General features: G+C 36.6%; 1 protein-coding gene across 3 annotated transcripts in view; it reads left to right on the top strand.

The window, feature by feature from the left end:
- Positions 1 to 17,903, top strand: part of LOC149787352 (uncharacterized) — a 34,478-nt gene extending 16,575 nt beyond the window's left edge. For all 3 annotated transcript variants that reach the window (XM_089977910.1, XM_089977909.1, XM_089977911.1), the window contains exons 3-6: positions 1,116 to 1,259; positions 2,402 to 2,577; positions 8,598 to 8,661; positions 14,725 to 17,903. In XM_089977910.1, coding sequence (XP_089834036.1) covers positions 1,116 to 1,259; positions 2,402 to 2,577; positions 8,598 to 8,661; positions 14,725 to 14,753 — 413 coding nt within the window. In that variant the 3' untranslated portion in view covers positions 14,754 to 17,903. The remainder of the gene's footprint in view (positions 1 to 1,115; positions 1,260 to 2,401; positions 2,578 to 8,597; positions 8,662 to 14,724) is intronic.
- The last annotated feature ends 256 nt before the right edge of the window (positions 17,904 to 18,159 follow it).

Raw genomic sequence — 18,159 nt, 5'->3', positions numbered from 1 at the left:
GCCTTTGCAGTTATGTACGCACTATACACAAGAAAGCACTAATGTGCGCACACAAACGTACGCACGCACACACACGGTGCACACGAAGCAGACATTTGTCTACGCTACCCTCAGCTGAGTGTGTTTTGCAGGGTAGACACTAATTATTCATGCATACATACAGTCTTCCGAAAATTAGGAGGGTATCTTATTATTCTTATTCTTCTTGTTATTGTTAATAATAATAATAATAATAATAATAATAATAATAATAATAATAATAATAAGAATAATAATAATAATAATAATTATTATTATTATTATTATTATTATTATTATTATTATTATCCTTAGTAGTAGTAGTAGCAGCAGTAGTAGTAGTAGCATAAACTCAAAATGGAGTGATACATAGACCGTTTTTAAATTGAATCAGGTTTTTAGACGCTCCAATGCATCATGTCAACAGAATTCATCTTTAATTCCATGCATATCAATGAATCGTGTCAAGAGAGTTCATCTTTAATTCCATGCATATCAATACATCATGTCAACAGAGTTCATCTTTAATTCCATGCATATCAATGCATCGTGTCAAGAGAGTTCATATTTAATTCCATGCATATCAATGCATCGTGTCAAGAGAGTTCATCTTTAATTCCATGCATATCAATGCATCGTGTCAAGAGAGTTCATCTTTACTTTCATGCAGATCAATGCATCGTGTCAAGAGATTTCATCTTTAATTCCATGCAGATCAATGCATCGTGTCCAGAGAGTTCATCTTTAATTCCATGCAGATCAATGCATCGTGTCCAGAGAGTTCATCTTTAATTCCATGCAGATCAATGCATCGTGTCCAGAGAGTTCATTTTTAATTCCATGCATATCAATGCATCGTGTCCAGAGAGTTCATTTTTAATTCCATGCATATCAATGCATTATGTCACTCAAAAGAGTTTATTTTTAGTTCAATGACTAAAATGCTGTTTTAGTCTTCACGTAGAAATAGCATGATTTACGCAAGACGATACCTTTGATGCACATAGCATTCTGGGTTCATTTCATACGCACAATAAACTTATTTCAGCATTAACAAGAACACGTCACAGTTATGACCCATTGTATATTTTTTTCAGAATTAAAAGAGAGTTTTACATTGTTCGACAAGAACGGAGATGGCATGATAACAAAGGAGGAGTTGAGTAGTGTATTGTACTCCCTTGGAGTGCGGCCATCTGTCCTTGAACTGCAGGCCATGATCACAACTGTGGATATTGATAGTAAGATCGTCCGTTTTCTTTTCTTCTTCATTTTTTTATACAGCAAAAAGTAAATCTAGGAATATTTTTTAATGTCATTGTGAAAATATGGTAAACACTGATATGAAATGACAAATTCAGATATTTCTTTTATCGCCCTAGGGTTACTTACTATTCTTTGTGTAATAATGGAATATACAATGCATTGAATAATGAACGTTGCCATAACGATTGCTGCGGTCTAATATCTGAGATTCAGCTTTAAAGTTTGTTCAAAGTAAGATAGATTCAAAATCCGGATCTACTTTTATCTGATCAGGACATGGAATCATTGTTTCACACTCTGTTTATAGGTAATGGGTGTTAACATTCTTGATCATAATATTTCTTGTTCGTAAATAATTTTATTCTCTACTTGTACAGGTATGCCTATGAATTTAATTACTAATGATTTCAAATACACGGTATCAAATCCATACCTATGTGGTATCAAATCCATACTTATGTCGTATCAAATCCATACCTATGTCGTATCAAATCCATACCTATGTGGTATCAAATCCATAACAATGTCGTATCAAATCCATATATATATCTTATCAAATCCATACCTATGTCGTATCAAATCCATACTTATGTCGTATCAAATCCATACCTATGTCGTATCAAATCCATACCTATATGGTATCAAATCCATACCTATGTGGTATCAAATCCATATCTATGTGGTATCAAACCCATAGCTATGTCGTATCAAACCCATATCTATGTCATATCAAATCCATACCTATATGGTATCAAATTCATACATATGTGGTATCAAATCCATACCTATGTGGTATCAAATCCATACATATGTGGTTTCAAATCCATACCTATATGGTATCAAATCCATACCTATGTGGTTTCCATACCTATGTGGTATCAAATCCATACCTATGTGGTATCAAATCCATACCTACATCAGCTCTGTATTGTCAGCATTTACTTTTTAATTCGGAAGGAATCCTGAACGTGTCTCTTGAATTTGTTTAAAATAATGTTTTGGGTGTTATTTTCGATTTTGATTTTGAGCTTTACAATTGTCTAGGTACACGGATTACTCTAATACCTTAACTAGATTACCATTACTTGATTAGTTTTACAATATGTTATAATCTCAGAATCAGGTACCATAGACTTTGACGAATTCATGAAGATCTTTCAAAGGAAGTTGTCTGTTGACATTGAAACGGAGCTTCACGATGTTTTCTGCGTGTTCGACAAGGACAAAGATGGCGGCATCTCTCCTGGTGAACTGTACGAAGTCCTGAACAAATTGGGAGAAATCATAACAGAGGTAGGACATAGGGTTACAATCTGGAAGACTCTAACTCGAGTCTTCATTAGATTTTAATATTTGAAACGAGCTCACTTGTACACTCTGCTGCGGCATTCATTCTGAGACCATTTTGCGTTATTCCGCAATAATTAAAGACTGTATGTTAACAAGAAAGAGGAATTCGCCTTCTCACGCTACCTCAGCTTGCGGAGTAATACTGCTATTATCCAGTAGTAATTTGCTCCGAAGGAAGTTCCAAGACTTAATGTTCCAGGAAAGAGTACGTACTTGCACCACTTCTTTTGTCCCTAACTTCGCTATCCTCGCCTTCATTACACGGTAATTTTGTGACCTACATATTCAAGCGAGTATAAGGAGCGTCGTATTATCGTATCGATAAAACCTAAATTCTTTAAAATTTTCTTCGGAAATGATGATCATGCAGAGGACTTCTTTGTCCAGTTTCAGATTCATTTCGTATTAATTTTGATTGTGAGCATGCCAGTCTGTGTCTCGCATAATCTTATATACTCACTTTATATTTAAATATAGAGCAGCATGTATTAGGGTTTAAAGGCACGTCAGCACAATGATGGTCATATAGTACCCGTTAAAAATATTGTTTTCTGAAAGTTTAAGCAAGGGAAAAATACAGGAAGAAAAAACCCTTAAACACCAAGCACCACAAGACAGAAGACAAAAAACGAAGATGCAAAATTCTGCAAAATGAACACAAAACAAAAGACAAGGGCAAGCACATGTAGATATGTATGGATGTAAATGTGTGTTTATGTGTTTCCTCCATCACTTAGGTCTGCCGGTCTGTTATATATTGTCATGTTTTCTCGTTTCTACGGGTGTTCATTTTCGTTTATTGGTTTGTATTTATTTTCTGTGTTATGTCAAGAGGCTTAAACTTAAAGGAGACCAGAAACAACAAATTTCTTTTTATGTATGTAATTCTCTACAAATTTTAATTGGACTGTGATGTTTATAAATTAAATATCGTAGGCCGGTAGTGATTATATTGCGCGGAAGATACCACGATTCCGTAAATTGCCGAGTTTTTCCGAGCTTTAATAAGACGACAGATCAGGTGGTCCCCAGACGCAATACTAGCCAGTCCTCAAATACAAACATATACATGGCGAGCGAGACAGACAGGAGGAGACCAGATTTGGGTTGCTAATTCAACAGTTAAATATGCTTCCGAGTTATGCTCATTACTATATCTGTTGAATTGTGTGTTAACAATGTGTTTAAGACCAGACATCAGAAAAATACAACAGTAGGAAGGTGCTCATATTTCATATTTTGGAATTTTTTGAAAAGCAATGTAATTTTAAAATAAATACTTATACATTGTGTGCTGTGCAAAAATGTGATAAGGATTAAGCGACGGTGCCCAAAGTAATATTTAAAAAATTACCACAATGTAATAAATTCATTTAAGAAGGATGAGGTTCAATCGTATTATATGTAAATGATATGTTCGTTACCTACCCCCAACACACACACACACACACACACACACACACCACCACCACCACCACCACCGAAGGTATGATATCTTGCAAATATACATCCAACACTGAAACGTTGAGAGATAATACTGAATTTTGGGCGAAAGGGACCAGAACCGGGACAGACGTGTGTGAAACAATATCCATTACTCTGGAGGTGTAAAAGACATTGAGAACGGTTTTCTTAAGCATTAGTTTTTCACACACAACCCCTCCCCCCCACCCCCAAATAAATCTACAAAGCAGAAATCATAAGTAAATTAATTTAAACATTAAGAAGCTTCCTTCTTATGATTCAATTACAGTGTATTTTACATGTAGGCTACAGATAGCGTATTGACAAATCTGATAGTATATACATGTCAGGTATAATAGTTTATGTACTGTACTGGTCAGTGCTGAAAGAATTTTTTAGGCCCAGGCCCAGGGTTGGTGACTTAAATAAAGTCACTAGCCCTGACTGAAATTCCACAAGCCAGGACAGTTCATACCTGTCAACTCTCAAGCCGGGAGAAAAACCTTACGATGTTGGGGGTATTTCCACACCTACCTCCCGATCTCGTACTATCTTCCGAGTTTTCGCAGAGAACTCCCTATTATTACATTATGTCTGCCAATTTTCATTTCTCAGAAGAAAAAAAAACATACATAAATAGATAAAACGTATACGATCCACAGATGCCGTATTGTTTTATCACTTGTGAATATTGTAGTGACGAAATAATAAATATCACACGAGTTTTTTTCTTCAGTAAATATAATGTTAAGATTAAACATTATTAACGTAAATTTCAGATTTTTTAAAACACTATAACAGAATTGTAGTAATAAAAACATTTAAAAAATAAAATTGTCACCAATTAGCTTAAATCCCATGAATGATCACTGTGAATGTTGCCTACTTTTTTCTGCAAACAAAATCAATCCCCATTTCCACCAAAGAAACTCGGCCAGTTAACGCCTGACATTCCTCTACCGTATATGTAAAGTTTAATTACCATGATTAAATGAAAAGAAAGAATAAAAGAAAATATGCCACGCAGTATATATGCCCACAAAGAACTAATTCAGAATAAATATTTTATTCAGTAAACAGTGTTACACGCCTTAAGACTTTTAAATGTGGGGAAAACCCCCAGATTTTAACTGTTAAAATGAAGTCCTAGGCATCGTAAGTTATAATGAAATAGGGCATCGTTTATTTGCCAATCAATGCTGATGTTTACATATACATATTGTAGAACATGGTTTCTTTGAAGTATGTCCGAAGGCAGTCCTTTTCACAAGATAAATGAACTGATAAGGATTAACTGTTAATTAGTCACACTGGCCTTATGCTTGTGTATTCAAGTCTAACCGTTAGCTATTATGCAGTTTAGCCACAGCTGATCAGAATAAGATACAAGGGTCTTGTCCTGGGGGATAATAAGGCGTATCACAGGGGAAATGGCGCGTCCCATGGGCGCTCGCACATTGGGGCAAGGGGTGAGGTCAGTAGTAGCCTCTCCCAATTTATATTGTCAGCCAGTTAAATTGAAACTTTGATTTTATAACTGACCTCTTTTCTTTTAGGCGCTGCTATTTAAATATCCCAAGGGATAGTTTTATATCAGTTCCAATCATTACAGATTACCGTTTATACACACTACGTGTAACAGGCATAGACTGATTTTTTTTTTAAATTTATAATTTTTGTTTAAGATTACTGAAAATTGTGTTTTCTCGAAACATGACTGTGTCAGGGGTTTAGAATCTTATTTTTAGCAAAGCTTCCATTTGATTAAAACCAGATCTCAACTTCACCTAGGGCAGATGTGATTTGATTTCGATTGTGCCGTGTTAAGTCATGTATGTCAACATCTTGAAAATACATTTACTCATTTCATCAGCGCGATCAAAGTTTCCTCAGGGAAACAATTTTTTTCTGACAAACCCGACGGGCACCTAACTTTGAATACAGGATGGGCTCGAACTAAAAATCAGAGGGGCTATCACATTTTTAGCACTGCTGGTGTAGATAAAAGATTTGTGAATTGATTGTTGCATTTTGTGGTCACTTACTCGGCCTTCTGCCTATTTTCGTAACTCACACGTTTAACACTTTTCCCACGATTTAAAATATCCAACAGTATGTCTGGAACAGCGACAACTTTTAGTCTAGGCCTAGCATTTGCGTATCCTAGAGCTGCCATTTTTTTTTCAGGATCGTTCTCGTAACATTCCTTTAGAAATGTAATGATCACAGAGTGCTGTATGGTGTTGCTTTGAAATCGACTCGCTTCTAGTAATGTATCAATACTTTCTTTATGCCTTTATATTTGGAAAAGAAACAAAAAATGATGTCCACAGGCTTTTGTTAATGTGCAATTACACCCGTAAGCAACGCAAAACGGCATTGTTTTTACTCTGGCAACTCCCAGTTGGGATGCTGGAGTGGCTACTATGACGTCACACCCGAAAGTAACCGAATAGGCGCGGAAATTTGCATACGAGGTCACGGAAATTAAGCTCCTAGAAGATATGCCAATATTTAAATATTGGCATTACGGTCGCAGATCATACTTCAGAATCATGTTTTCTGCTATAGCACTTTTATTATTATTCTGTATTTCCATTGGTTTCTGGTCGACTTTAAGTAACAAGACAATGTAAACCCAACAAACATTCAATTTTCCAAAATATAAATTTATTTAAATAAAATATAAAATCAAACCATGTGAAAGAATTAAAAATAACTTACAGTGTATGAATTTCTACAATATCCTAAACTGTACTATCATCTTCTCACTAATCCGGAAACTGTCCAAAGGTATTCCGAATGAAGGTTCTGCTATGTTTATGTGCTATCGTGCTAATCACCATTGAAAAATCACAGTTCTAAATCCAAATATGTATGCTTCAATATAATCCCGTGAAAGTAGAATATCACTGAAGTCCTAAAATGTTTAGTTACTCCAAGAGAATTACTTAAAATTTAAGTCCTTTAATAAATTCATATAATCCAATAGGTACTGACTGTTTCAATTAAAGATTTTCCTTTCAGCTAAATCCCACGCACAAATATTATAATAAATCACTATTTCTTCTCAATGACTCTTCCATAACTGGCATAGACTGAAGAATAGAATGAGATTCCAGAACGTAGTGTACATGTACTTTATTATAGTGCTAGCCAGACAGACACTGATTTAAAGAATTAAAATAATAACGTCATATACCCAAATGAATTAAATAACTGTTATATAATAAATTTAATAAATGATACAGATATGCTTAATATCTGCATGTGTCTAGACTAGAATGCAAACAATGTGCATTCTATAACGATATAGGTTTTATATGTTTTAATATTATCTGACATATTTTTTTAAAACACTGGTTCTATTTAAGGCAGGTACTTGCGTACGGTGAATATTTATCAACTTCATAACTATGTTAGTATGCACCAGTTTCATATGTTTCCTTATTATTTAAAATTTTGGGGTTAACAATGATTTTTTAATGAAAGCTAAGGTTTAGAGATGGACCATATTACTTTATACTTTTTTTAAAAAGCTAGTCTTGTTTTATCTCTTCCCCAAATTTGAGGATTTTTCTCAAATTCCACGCGTTTCCTAATTCTCTTTCCCAAAGATTAAAGATTCCCTGTGTTCAAATATTTGTACAGTCTCTATCTCTGCCTAAAATGTCCATGTTGTCATCTGCAACATATTGTAGTAAATTTAGAGTATGTGCACTTGGTTATAGCGCCCCGTTTTAAGCAATTCTTAGATTTGTATGATTACTTGTTTGATTATTGGAATTCGGCGCCATGGAAATATTCCTGGCCCGAACTAATGAGCTAATTAATAGGAGTAAACGTCACGGAGTGAAGTGTTAGTGTGTTTCCATGATGTCCTGGTTCACTAGTAGTGAATTCCGACCAAAACCGAATGAATGTCCCTGTCGTAAAATAGTCCATATTAAAATCTAGTAGTATACATTGGTAGCGTGACTGCAAGGACAGTACTTACGGTATTAAACCGGTAAATTACACAAGGGCATAAATAAAAAGGGACTTGGCAGACACCGTTTATGTCGCCATGTGGGCGAATATGGTGCAGTTATATCGGCGAAATGTGCCTGGACAGCATACGTTGACTGGCCTAAGGTGGCGGAGTTAAAATAGTTCCCATTGTTAGGGAGTACTCATATATGTTCTAAGGCGTGAACGGTTGGTGGTACGGAAACATAATGAAGCCAAAACACGCAGATGTACGGTTGATAGATAGTTGGCAGTTTGGTTTATCTGTGGTCTTGCATTAATTAGAGGAAAATTTAGGTATAGAATGGACACGTCGGGCTTTCTAATTTACAACTGAGGTTGTATAGAAGTCTTTGGAAAGTCGGGGTCAAGTAAATACCCGTGTGCGTGTAACAATATTATTCTGTACAACCTCAATTTGAACAAAATGATTGATAATTTAGTGTATAATGATCCGATGCCTTGAATCTTGTTCTATTTAATATTTACAGGATGAGGCACGAGCCATGGTACGAGAAGCTGATCTCAATAGAGATGGAAAAGTTGACTACAAAGGTAAACCAGTCCAACAGCGTAAGATTAGGCTCAGTCTAATTCAACAGCCATACTGGCATGATGAAGGTGTAAATAGTACTTGACCCTCAGACACTTACTGCACTCTTATTAAAGTGAAGAGAAAACAATCCATAAAATCCACCACTAATGAATATGTAATTCTCTTTCAACCCAAATGCATAATGCTTGTTTCATGATACATGTGCGTTTAAATTCAAGAGAAGTTCTTCGTATTATTAAACATAAAACTTGTTTTGTTTTCATATTTTATGTCAGGCCATCGTAAAATAAATCTGCAGTCTTTTTATAGACCAATTATCATTTTTGTACCAAACATCTGCGTTGTGTAAGTCTATAGAATTGCCATAGTTTTGTATTTCTTCAGATAATAGCATTTTTTAATTAAAAAAATCTCCATGACGAATACAAGTCTCATTCGCATTCAAAGGCCTGTCGGATAATTAAATAAACAAGAAAAAAAATAAGATGACAACCATTACTATCTCACTAACAAAACAGCTATCAAGAATAACAACAGTAACAACAAAAACGACCATAACTCCACTAGTAAGGTAAAAAAGATAAGACTGTTATACGCTGATTCTTTTGCTAAAATTCTCCTTTTTCTGACATGACTGGTCGCGGAAAATAACTGAAGACACGCTTCATGCTGGAGCGCCAGCTTTGTTATGCTGGCGGATTATCGAGCCGCTTGCTACTAATTAATAAAATTATTTTGACTGACCGTATCCGTATGGTTAGTATAATCCATCTTCTATTGATTTATGCCATTAAATCCTTTAGATTACTCACTTTATGTTAGCATTAATCCCTATGATAGGGACATCGTCTATTGACTGGAATGGCTGAAGCATGCTTTAAAAGGCAGCATTACCCCAAAGGAAGAGTAACCGTATAGCAAAAGCTATGTCATCGGGAAATGACTAATGCATATGATGGCCACGTGGCTTTGCTCTTGCCGTGGGATGATGCTCTTTCAGGGAAGACTCCATAGGAACATTGAGGCTTTGAACTTTGTTGGGGCGAGGAGGTTTTAAAAATGTAGATTTCAAGACAAGATGTAATTGTCGCGACTATATAATGGGGTGTCGCTTTCCCCGGCAAAAATGTAACGATTATCAATATATAATATGGTATTTCTCCATAAAGGAACGTTATTTAGTTCATAAAATGGAAAGTTTCTCCAGAAAAAAATGTTAAACAATAAGCACGCAGAATGCAATGAGCAACTAAGGTCACACCAGAGCTGCAAACAATTAGTAAGTTAACGATGTGTAGAAGCGAAGCCGCACCCCAAATCTGTTTTTAAGAATTAGATTGCGTAGTCATTCTTCGTGTATATACACAGTAACATACATATACCCCTACAAAATGTATTCAAAAGATGTATATAGGTACACACGCACATAATTATGAACAAAACCTCTATCTTTACATTTTGACGGCTGGCGAAGGGAAGACAATATTACTCAAAACCTTATGGATTGTATATCACGATCTTACTACAACAATTTTCTGCCTATCCTTTTTAATTACACAAAACCGTATACATTGTATAGCATTGCATGGCTATTCCATTGTTTCCCCTAGCCTGATTACTATCATTTCAGTTAATAGAAAGGTTTGAAAAAAATATATATTTTCCATTCGTCTGTGTGATCATGATCATCACTGAAGGAATAAACACTTATCGGTCGACAATTTGGCGAACGTTGGCGATATCGCCACCAGTAATATAATAATAGGCGTTTGAGATTCGGCGATGGTGAAGCTTAACACCTTTTACAACACATGGGTTTGTCCTCTCGAACCACCCAAGCAAAGACACCACGATGAGTCCCATACGAGAGGAAAGTCATGTGGGGTAGAAAGCTTTAACCTAGATAAATAACCAGTCAAACCCTATTATCTTGCTACTTATCGACCACTCGATTACGGAATCATACGAGTGCAACCCGTGTGAGTTCTAGAAGTGAAGTTATCATGAGGCTATCCCAATACAGCTGTTGCTAGGCAGTGGCAGACCGATACATGCACACTGGTGATAATCACCGCAAGTAAATAAATAACTTCGGTATTACTATACAGATGGCATTCTCACTCACTCAAAAGTGGGAAATATATCATGAAACCCTTTCTGTATCCAGAGAAGTGCTAACCATAGCTGAGATATACAAACTCTCCAAATCGTTTAGAATTAGTGGATTTGACTTTGTGAACGAAAGTATGCGGGTTGGCGTGAACTTAACACACATTTTACGTAAGTTAGCATGTTTATTTGTTAGTGATTATTCAGATTGCATGCATGTTTGTTGACGAGACCCATGTACAGTATTTCAGATGACCATATATAAAGAGCATTTCTCTAGTTTTTTGTAGTCCGATGGTAGGATTCGAACCCGTTCCCAAGATGAAATTGGATTTGCGCAGTGTCGCGATAAACGAGTTTGAAAAGAACATCTTTAACCTAATGAACAACGTTATGTTCGGGAAAACTATGGAGAACCTACGAAAGCGAATCCGCTTATTGGCCCGGTTATATCAGGAAAACTCTAATTATGAGATGTTTAGCGTGGGATCGACTGGAACTCTTCGCGGCTATATAGACATCTGTGAACGCATCAGAGGTATGTTACAATCGTGACAGACTGAACAGAAAGATCTGACAGAAGGCTTCGATCAAACGTTTGTATCACTGATCAAACTAACTAAAGAGAATGTAGCCAAGACCGCTTAAACTGCGAAAGAGGTAAAGAAAGTTGCGAAACTCACCGCGGAGATCATAGGAACGGATGATGAACAGGGTTCGATTGTCAAGACAGCCCGGCCTATTAAAGCAGCTGACAGCGATGATGGAGAAATTCCAAGAAGACATGGGAGAAACTGGAGAGAGTGTTGGTGTGATTGAAAAAGGCACTCGTATACTTGACGTAGGGAATATTACACTACCACCACCAGTGTAAGTCATTGCAGAAAACACCGATGCAGAATTTTAATTAACTAGGTCCTCAATCGATCTATAAAAACCTTATACTTGTTTTATCAAGCAAATGAGAACAAATCGAAATAAAACAAAACATTGATTATAAATAATATATGGACCAGGTGGGTATTCAGGGAGATGACTGGATTTAAACAGGCCCTTCGCGACCCGCAGATATGGTATAATAAAATAGTTAATATTTTTCAAGCTGGAAACGTTAACGAAGGCAAGGCAATGCTTGAAAATTTTATGGGCCGAGTAGAGTTGGGAAGAAACATAAAACAACCTCTCACCTGTCGACCCAAACCCGAGTAGGAACCCGAACCCGAACCTGAATCTGTCCCCGAATTCCAGTCCGTGTGCAAACCAGAATATGCATACGAATATGAATCCGAATATGTAAACGTGTCGGAACCATGCGTATAGTACGAATCTCTATTGCTAAAAGTGTCCTCACCTCCACAGCAACAGCCATCTGCACCCCAAGCTCAACAAAAGCATGCTACACCCAATAAAAGCACAACAGTCTCGTGCACCCACACGGGAACAGGAAACAAAATTTGTCAGATTTCTAACATAACAAGAAAAACTGATCAAGATGCTAGTGGAACAATGACGTGCATCTAGACAAAGACAAGAAGAACTAATACCGCAACGACAACATGCAGCAGAAGATCGTGGTGGACCGTGGGCGCCCCACGACCTTGTTGATCATCTGAAACACTCGTTCGAGAGGACAACAACGCAACTGAAGTCATGGATGAGGCCGCGTTGATTTGTCAATGACTGTTCACAAGCAAAATCAAGGATACTAGGAAGGTTTCGCGCGTAGATGCACGAACTCTTTGAAGACATCGATGATCTATATAACACCGATGAGGGATTCCGAAGCGATTCTTCGCGAAATCAATGCTGACATGTAGCGTGTCGTTGCAAACACAACACCGAGGGTCACCTCGTTGATTACATCCTCCTGTAGGAAATCAGTAGTTCATGCAGTCTTACCGACGCCAATCACAGTCGGACAATCTGACCAACTTTGATTTGCTCGCCACGACAAAATCAAACATTTCTGAGGTGTCTTTATGCGTGATGAACTTGCTTCGATGATCCCCCCCCCCCAAGCGGGAAATCGGCATCATCATCATGGATTTGACACCAGGATCTTAAACGCATTGAGTCGCATACGCAATAACACATCGACATCTTTTGTAATTTGCACCACCACACGAAGTCGGTGACTATTTGCGTATTGGTGAAAGTGTACAAACGTTGATTTATGCAACGTTGCCGTTGCAAACTCAGATGGATGGTCCAGTATGTGAACATGCTGTTGAAGCGCTGCATACACGAGCTCACAGACACCACAAGGGCTTCTTCAGTTTACATTCTCACTTAAAAACTACATTTAATAGCATACGCAATGCATATAGCCATTTGCGGAAACTCAACCCCAACCCCCAACCCCCCGACATCAGGTCGATGTGGATCTAACCAAGTTTGTCACCAAAGCGAACTTAATTGAATTTACAAGCAGGAATGTTGTTGTCGTCGACCCGGGTGAGCTTGTGATTTTTCAAGATCAAACTGGAAAGCTACAAACGTCCAACGTGGAAACTCAATATGTTGTTTGAAGTTTAAAAGATGGAATCACTAATACTTGCGTAATACGAACGCGTGTGCGTGGATGTGGATGTTATTTACGGAATTACTGCCACAATTGCTGTTGGCCTTGGTGTTGCTAGAATTATGACTACATCAACTATCAATGGATATGCTGGTAAAATAATTTCGCTACAGCTGTATTTGCGAATACGTGTTTGTTCGGAACTGCTAGTGGTGGCACAAAGGAGTTTTATTACACTTATCAATCTGTACTCAGTGACTGTTGTGGATAAAACGAGTAGCCTGGCTGTGTTCGACGCCGTGTTGGCGGAAAAGGAAAACCACCAACGTCTCCGAGCGCAGATATAGAAAAGCTGATTTATAGGAAGTAAAACTTGAATGAAAATCGAGTAAATCTTTGCCAATATATTGGGGCACCTCAAGAGAATTTCACTTATTGGGTTCGCGCAGATTACACTCTTATGATTCCGTTATCGAATGGTAGATCAGTAGTGTAATAACAGGGATTTGTTTGGATACTGATTTAGGATAACACTTTCTGACGTTCCTCTCTTATGAGACGACACGTGGTAACTTTGCCTATATTAGTAAATGAAACCTCAAATCCCTAGTATCATATTACAAAGTCTATCTGATCGCTGCGCCTATAACCGGTAAAACAAAATAATGTTATGATCTTCACTTCATGTGTGCAAAAGTCTCAATGACTAAACTAATGTGTCCATTAGCGACCTTATGAAAAATGTCTACAATGAGAAATAATAATCTTTGATGAAATACTTGTCCTCTCCTTAATCTGAGATTTTCCGGTTCTAAAACATAAACATGTTTATAAAATAATAATAAAAAACATGTCTAAATGTTGTTCCATATATATATATGCTACGTCTACACATCGAGTGAGATGTCTTAAGTATGACGTCGCAATGAACCATTCAGTCGTAAACAATAAAATAGGGGAATCCGAATGCAATATCGCGCTTCTGTAGATATGCAAAGTAAGCGGCTTATATCGTGTAGTGTCACATTTATAAAATAATGTTATTTTTTAAATACATATTTAGTTTTCTTTGACGGATATATCAGGTGCAATCTCTTTATAATTACAGTCGTAGTTTTATTGTTTACAATGGAATAGTCCCTTGCAACATCATACTCACAATATCTTAGCCCAGGGGTCTCAAACACGCGGTATGCGGGTCGCTTTCGGCCCGCCAAGTCGTATCCTGTGATCCGCAGAATGATTGGCGTCAGAGTGGTTTGAGTTTGAGAACCCTGTCTTAGCCTAAGTGTAAGTTTGCTCCTATTTTAATCAGCACCATGACTACTAATATCTCTTTCAGCAAGGATGTCAGTGAGGTATTGAAAATAATTAATCCTTTCCTGAACAAATTATCTATTCACACAAATTTTCACCTTTCTTTTATTTTCAGAATTCAAAGCCATCCTGAATTACCGATAGAAGAAGAATCCCTCATTTAGACTAGTGCTCAGGAATGTGCTCTGAACTTTACATGTGAACATTCTCATTATTGTTCATGTACTCTGAACTTTACATGTGAACATTCTCATTATTGTTCATGTACTCTGAACTTTACATGTGAACATTCTCATTATTGTACATATTTGCTTCTGATTATCTTCTCCGTCATCTCTATTTCCGATTCGAGTCGAATAACCTTTGGTATCATACAAAGAAAAATGCAAACGACGTTCCTAGTCAACCGTAATAATATATAGAGTATAATGTGGTCGTTTGTAAATGCCGGGCATTTTGAAATGTGTTTCGGACTTTTCACGTACACCGTGTCATTTATATTTTGTTTTTGCCATTAATGTGCCATTTGGGAAATTGTTGACATGACAAGGGAGATAACCGTTTATGTTCTTGTTATTGTATTAGTCTTGTTAGGATGAGAGACATCCCTGGAGCAGCTGTTCAGTAGAAAAGCAACGTAGAATACGAGATTTGGAGTATATGATGCATACGAGATTCGGAGTATATGATGCATACGAGATTAGGAGTATATGATGCATACGAGATTTGGAGTATTTCATGCATACGAGATTTGGAGTATATGATGCATACGAGATTTGGAGTATATGATGCATACGAGATTAGGAGTATATGATGCATACGAGATTTGGAGTATTTGATGCATACGAGATTTGGAGTATATGATGCATACGAGATTTGGAGTATATGATGCATCCGAGATTTGGAGTATATGATGCATACGCGATTAGGAGTATATGATGCATACGAGATTTGGAGTATATGATGCATACGAGATTAGGAGTATATGATGCATACGAGATTTGGAGTATTTGATGCATACGAGATTTGGAGTATATGATGCATACGAGATTAGGAGTATATGATGCATACGAGATTTGGAGTATTTGGTGCATACGAGATTTGGAGTATATGATGCATACGAGATTTGGAGCATATGATGCATCCGAGATTTGGAGTATATGATGCATACGAGATTAGGAGTATATGATGCATACGAGATTTGGAGTATATGATGCATACGAGATTTGGAGCATATGATGCATCCGAGATTTGGAGTATATGATGCATACGAGATTAGGAGTATATGATGCATACGAGATTTGGAGTATATGATGCATACGAGATTAGGAGTATATGATGCATACGAGATTTGGAGTATATGATGCATACGAGATTAGGAGTATATGATGCATACGAGATTAGGAGTATATGATGCATACGAGATTTGGAGTATATGATGCATACGAGATTTGGAGTATATGATGCATACGAGATTAGGAGTATATGATGCATACGAGATTTGGAGTATTTGATGCATACGAGATTTGGAGTATATGATACATACGAGATTTGGAGTATATGATGCATACGAGATTTGGAGTATATGATGCATACGAGATCTTATTTTCTATTAAAAAAAACATTGTATTCATAATTCATCTAGAGATAATTCCAAGTTGATTACAAAGTGGTAGAAAATCAAAACATTCTATTCCCAGAAGTTTTTCAATCATTTTTTTTACTTGAAAAAGTCTTTAAGTTAGCAAATAACTCTTTCATATGAACCACGTGGTGTTACCAATCTGTTTTTCCTCTTGACTTCTCGTATTTGTCTTCCGCTACTAACCACTTTCTGGGGATGAATGGGGACTGATTCCGTCGACGATATCTTTCTGTTCAATCCAGATTGTGCCCCAAATTTACAATACATAGGAAATTCTTCTTGGGAACGCCAGTTGTATATTGCAAACTGAAACACCCCGTTTGAACTTTTAACATGACAATGTTCACGAAGATTCCAGCAAATGTCTAAGGGATTTTGGATAGCGTTTGATTCATAGTACAAGAGAAGTCTCCGCTAAAGCAATAGCAGCATTCCACCTGTACTTGCAAAGACCATCTCTGGCGAGGTATTATGCATTACCAGAGGACACCAGACCTGCCACGGTGTACACAAACTGTAGTTCTTGCAGCAATTTTAGACGGTAATATACGTGTACAATTGTTGGATCATATCAAATGTGGTATGCAAGTGTGCATATTGGACGCAGGGATATCAGGAAAAACTTGACCTGTGGCTAAGTCAGTTGACACGTGTAGTTCAGATCGTGTTATACCTGTCGAAATTCGTAATGGATGTATTGGGAGAGTATATATAGTTAATACTGTATTCTTTATTAATTACAGTTGTGACAATTTTTTTGACCTAGTTTTGTTACCTTCATGATGTTTCAAAATTTTGTTCATTGATACCAATTGCTACAAATGGGTCAGTCCTATGGTTTCATTGCATCTTTAATCACTATATCCACCGTAAACAAAACCTATACTTTTCCTCTTCATTATCTTCTTCAAGAATAGTTCAACAGTTTGGAAAAATAAATACAAAGTCTCGTTATATGTCCCTGCAAAATTGGCACTGTTTCAAGCTGTAAAAAACAACAAGCCATTAGGACATCTTGTGATAATTTTATTTCAGTTTGTTTGTTCATTCTATTAATTTTCAATTTTGATGAAGCACGGATTAAAAGGGGGCTGTAATTTTCTCTATACCGTTTACCGTTTGGTACATTTAAAACAATTATTGGAACGATCTATTGTAATATTACTTATTCAATACAATGTTGTTATGAAATTTACTTATCTTTTCATTGTACATTGATTCTCTGATCGTTTTCTCTTCCCTTTAGATTTTTATCAAATTAGCACAATTCCTGAATCTTTAATCTTGTATTTTGTTTCCATATGGTCGACTGCATGTTTCCTTTCTGTATTTGTAGCATCGGATAGTACTCGTTTATTTGCTACCTTTATTTTCTCTGATGGATCTGTCGTCTTTATTGCCCGCTAGTCATTGGGCCATATACACTGTTCAATCTTGCTAAACTAAATAATCTGGCTAATCACTGAACCAGGTTTTTTTCATCTATATTTATAACGTTCATTATCTAACCTACCATTAACTGTTTGCAAATGTCCGAGCAGAAATGACCAATATTTCATTAATGGGTGATAATGGAAGTTGTATTGTTATACGAAAATCTGTAACAATACAGTGTTTATATCAACATATTAAATTCCACAGTGAATGTCCTTTATTGTGCTTTCTCTTTTTATACTCAGATATATTTCTTTCAATTTTGGAGTGACTGAATTTAGATCTTATGTTCAACATTGACGAGTTTCTATTTATTAATCAAAATTTGACAAACACATATCTCTTACTGTTCACTTTCTGTCTTTAATATCTTTTCAACTTTGCACGCGTGTCATCTTGTTTCTTATAGTGACAAGTCCTCCTGGTAAAGCATCCCCCCAACAATCTCTCCCTTTAGGTTTAAATAGGCTC

The sequence above is a fragment of the Sinohyriopsis cumingii genome, chromosome 12 (assembly GCF_028554795.1).
Source record: "Sinohyriopsis cumingii isolate HCF-2022 chromosome 12, ASM2855479v2, whole genome shotgun sequence".
In the NCBI taxonomy this organism is placed as follows: domain Eukaryota; kingdom Metazoa; phylum Mollusca; class Bivalvia; order Unionida; family Unionidae; genus Sinohyriopsis; species Sinohyriopsis cumingii.
This window is presented reverse-complemented; position numbering and strand designations above follow the sequence as displayed.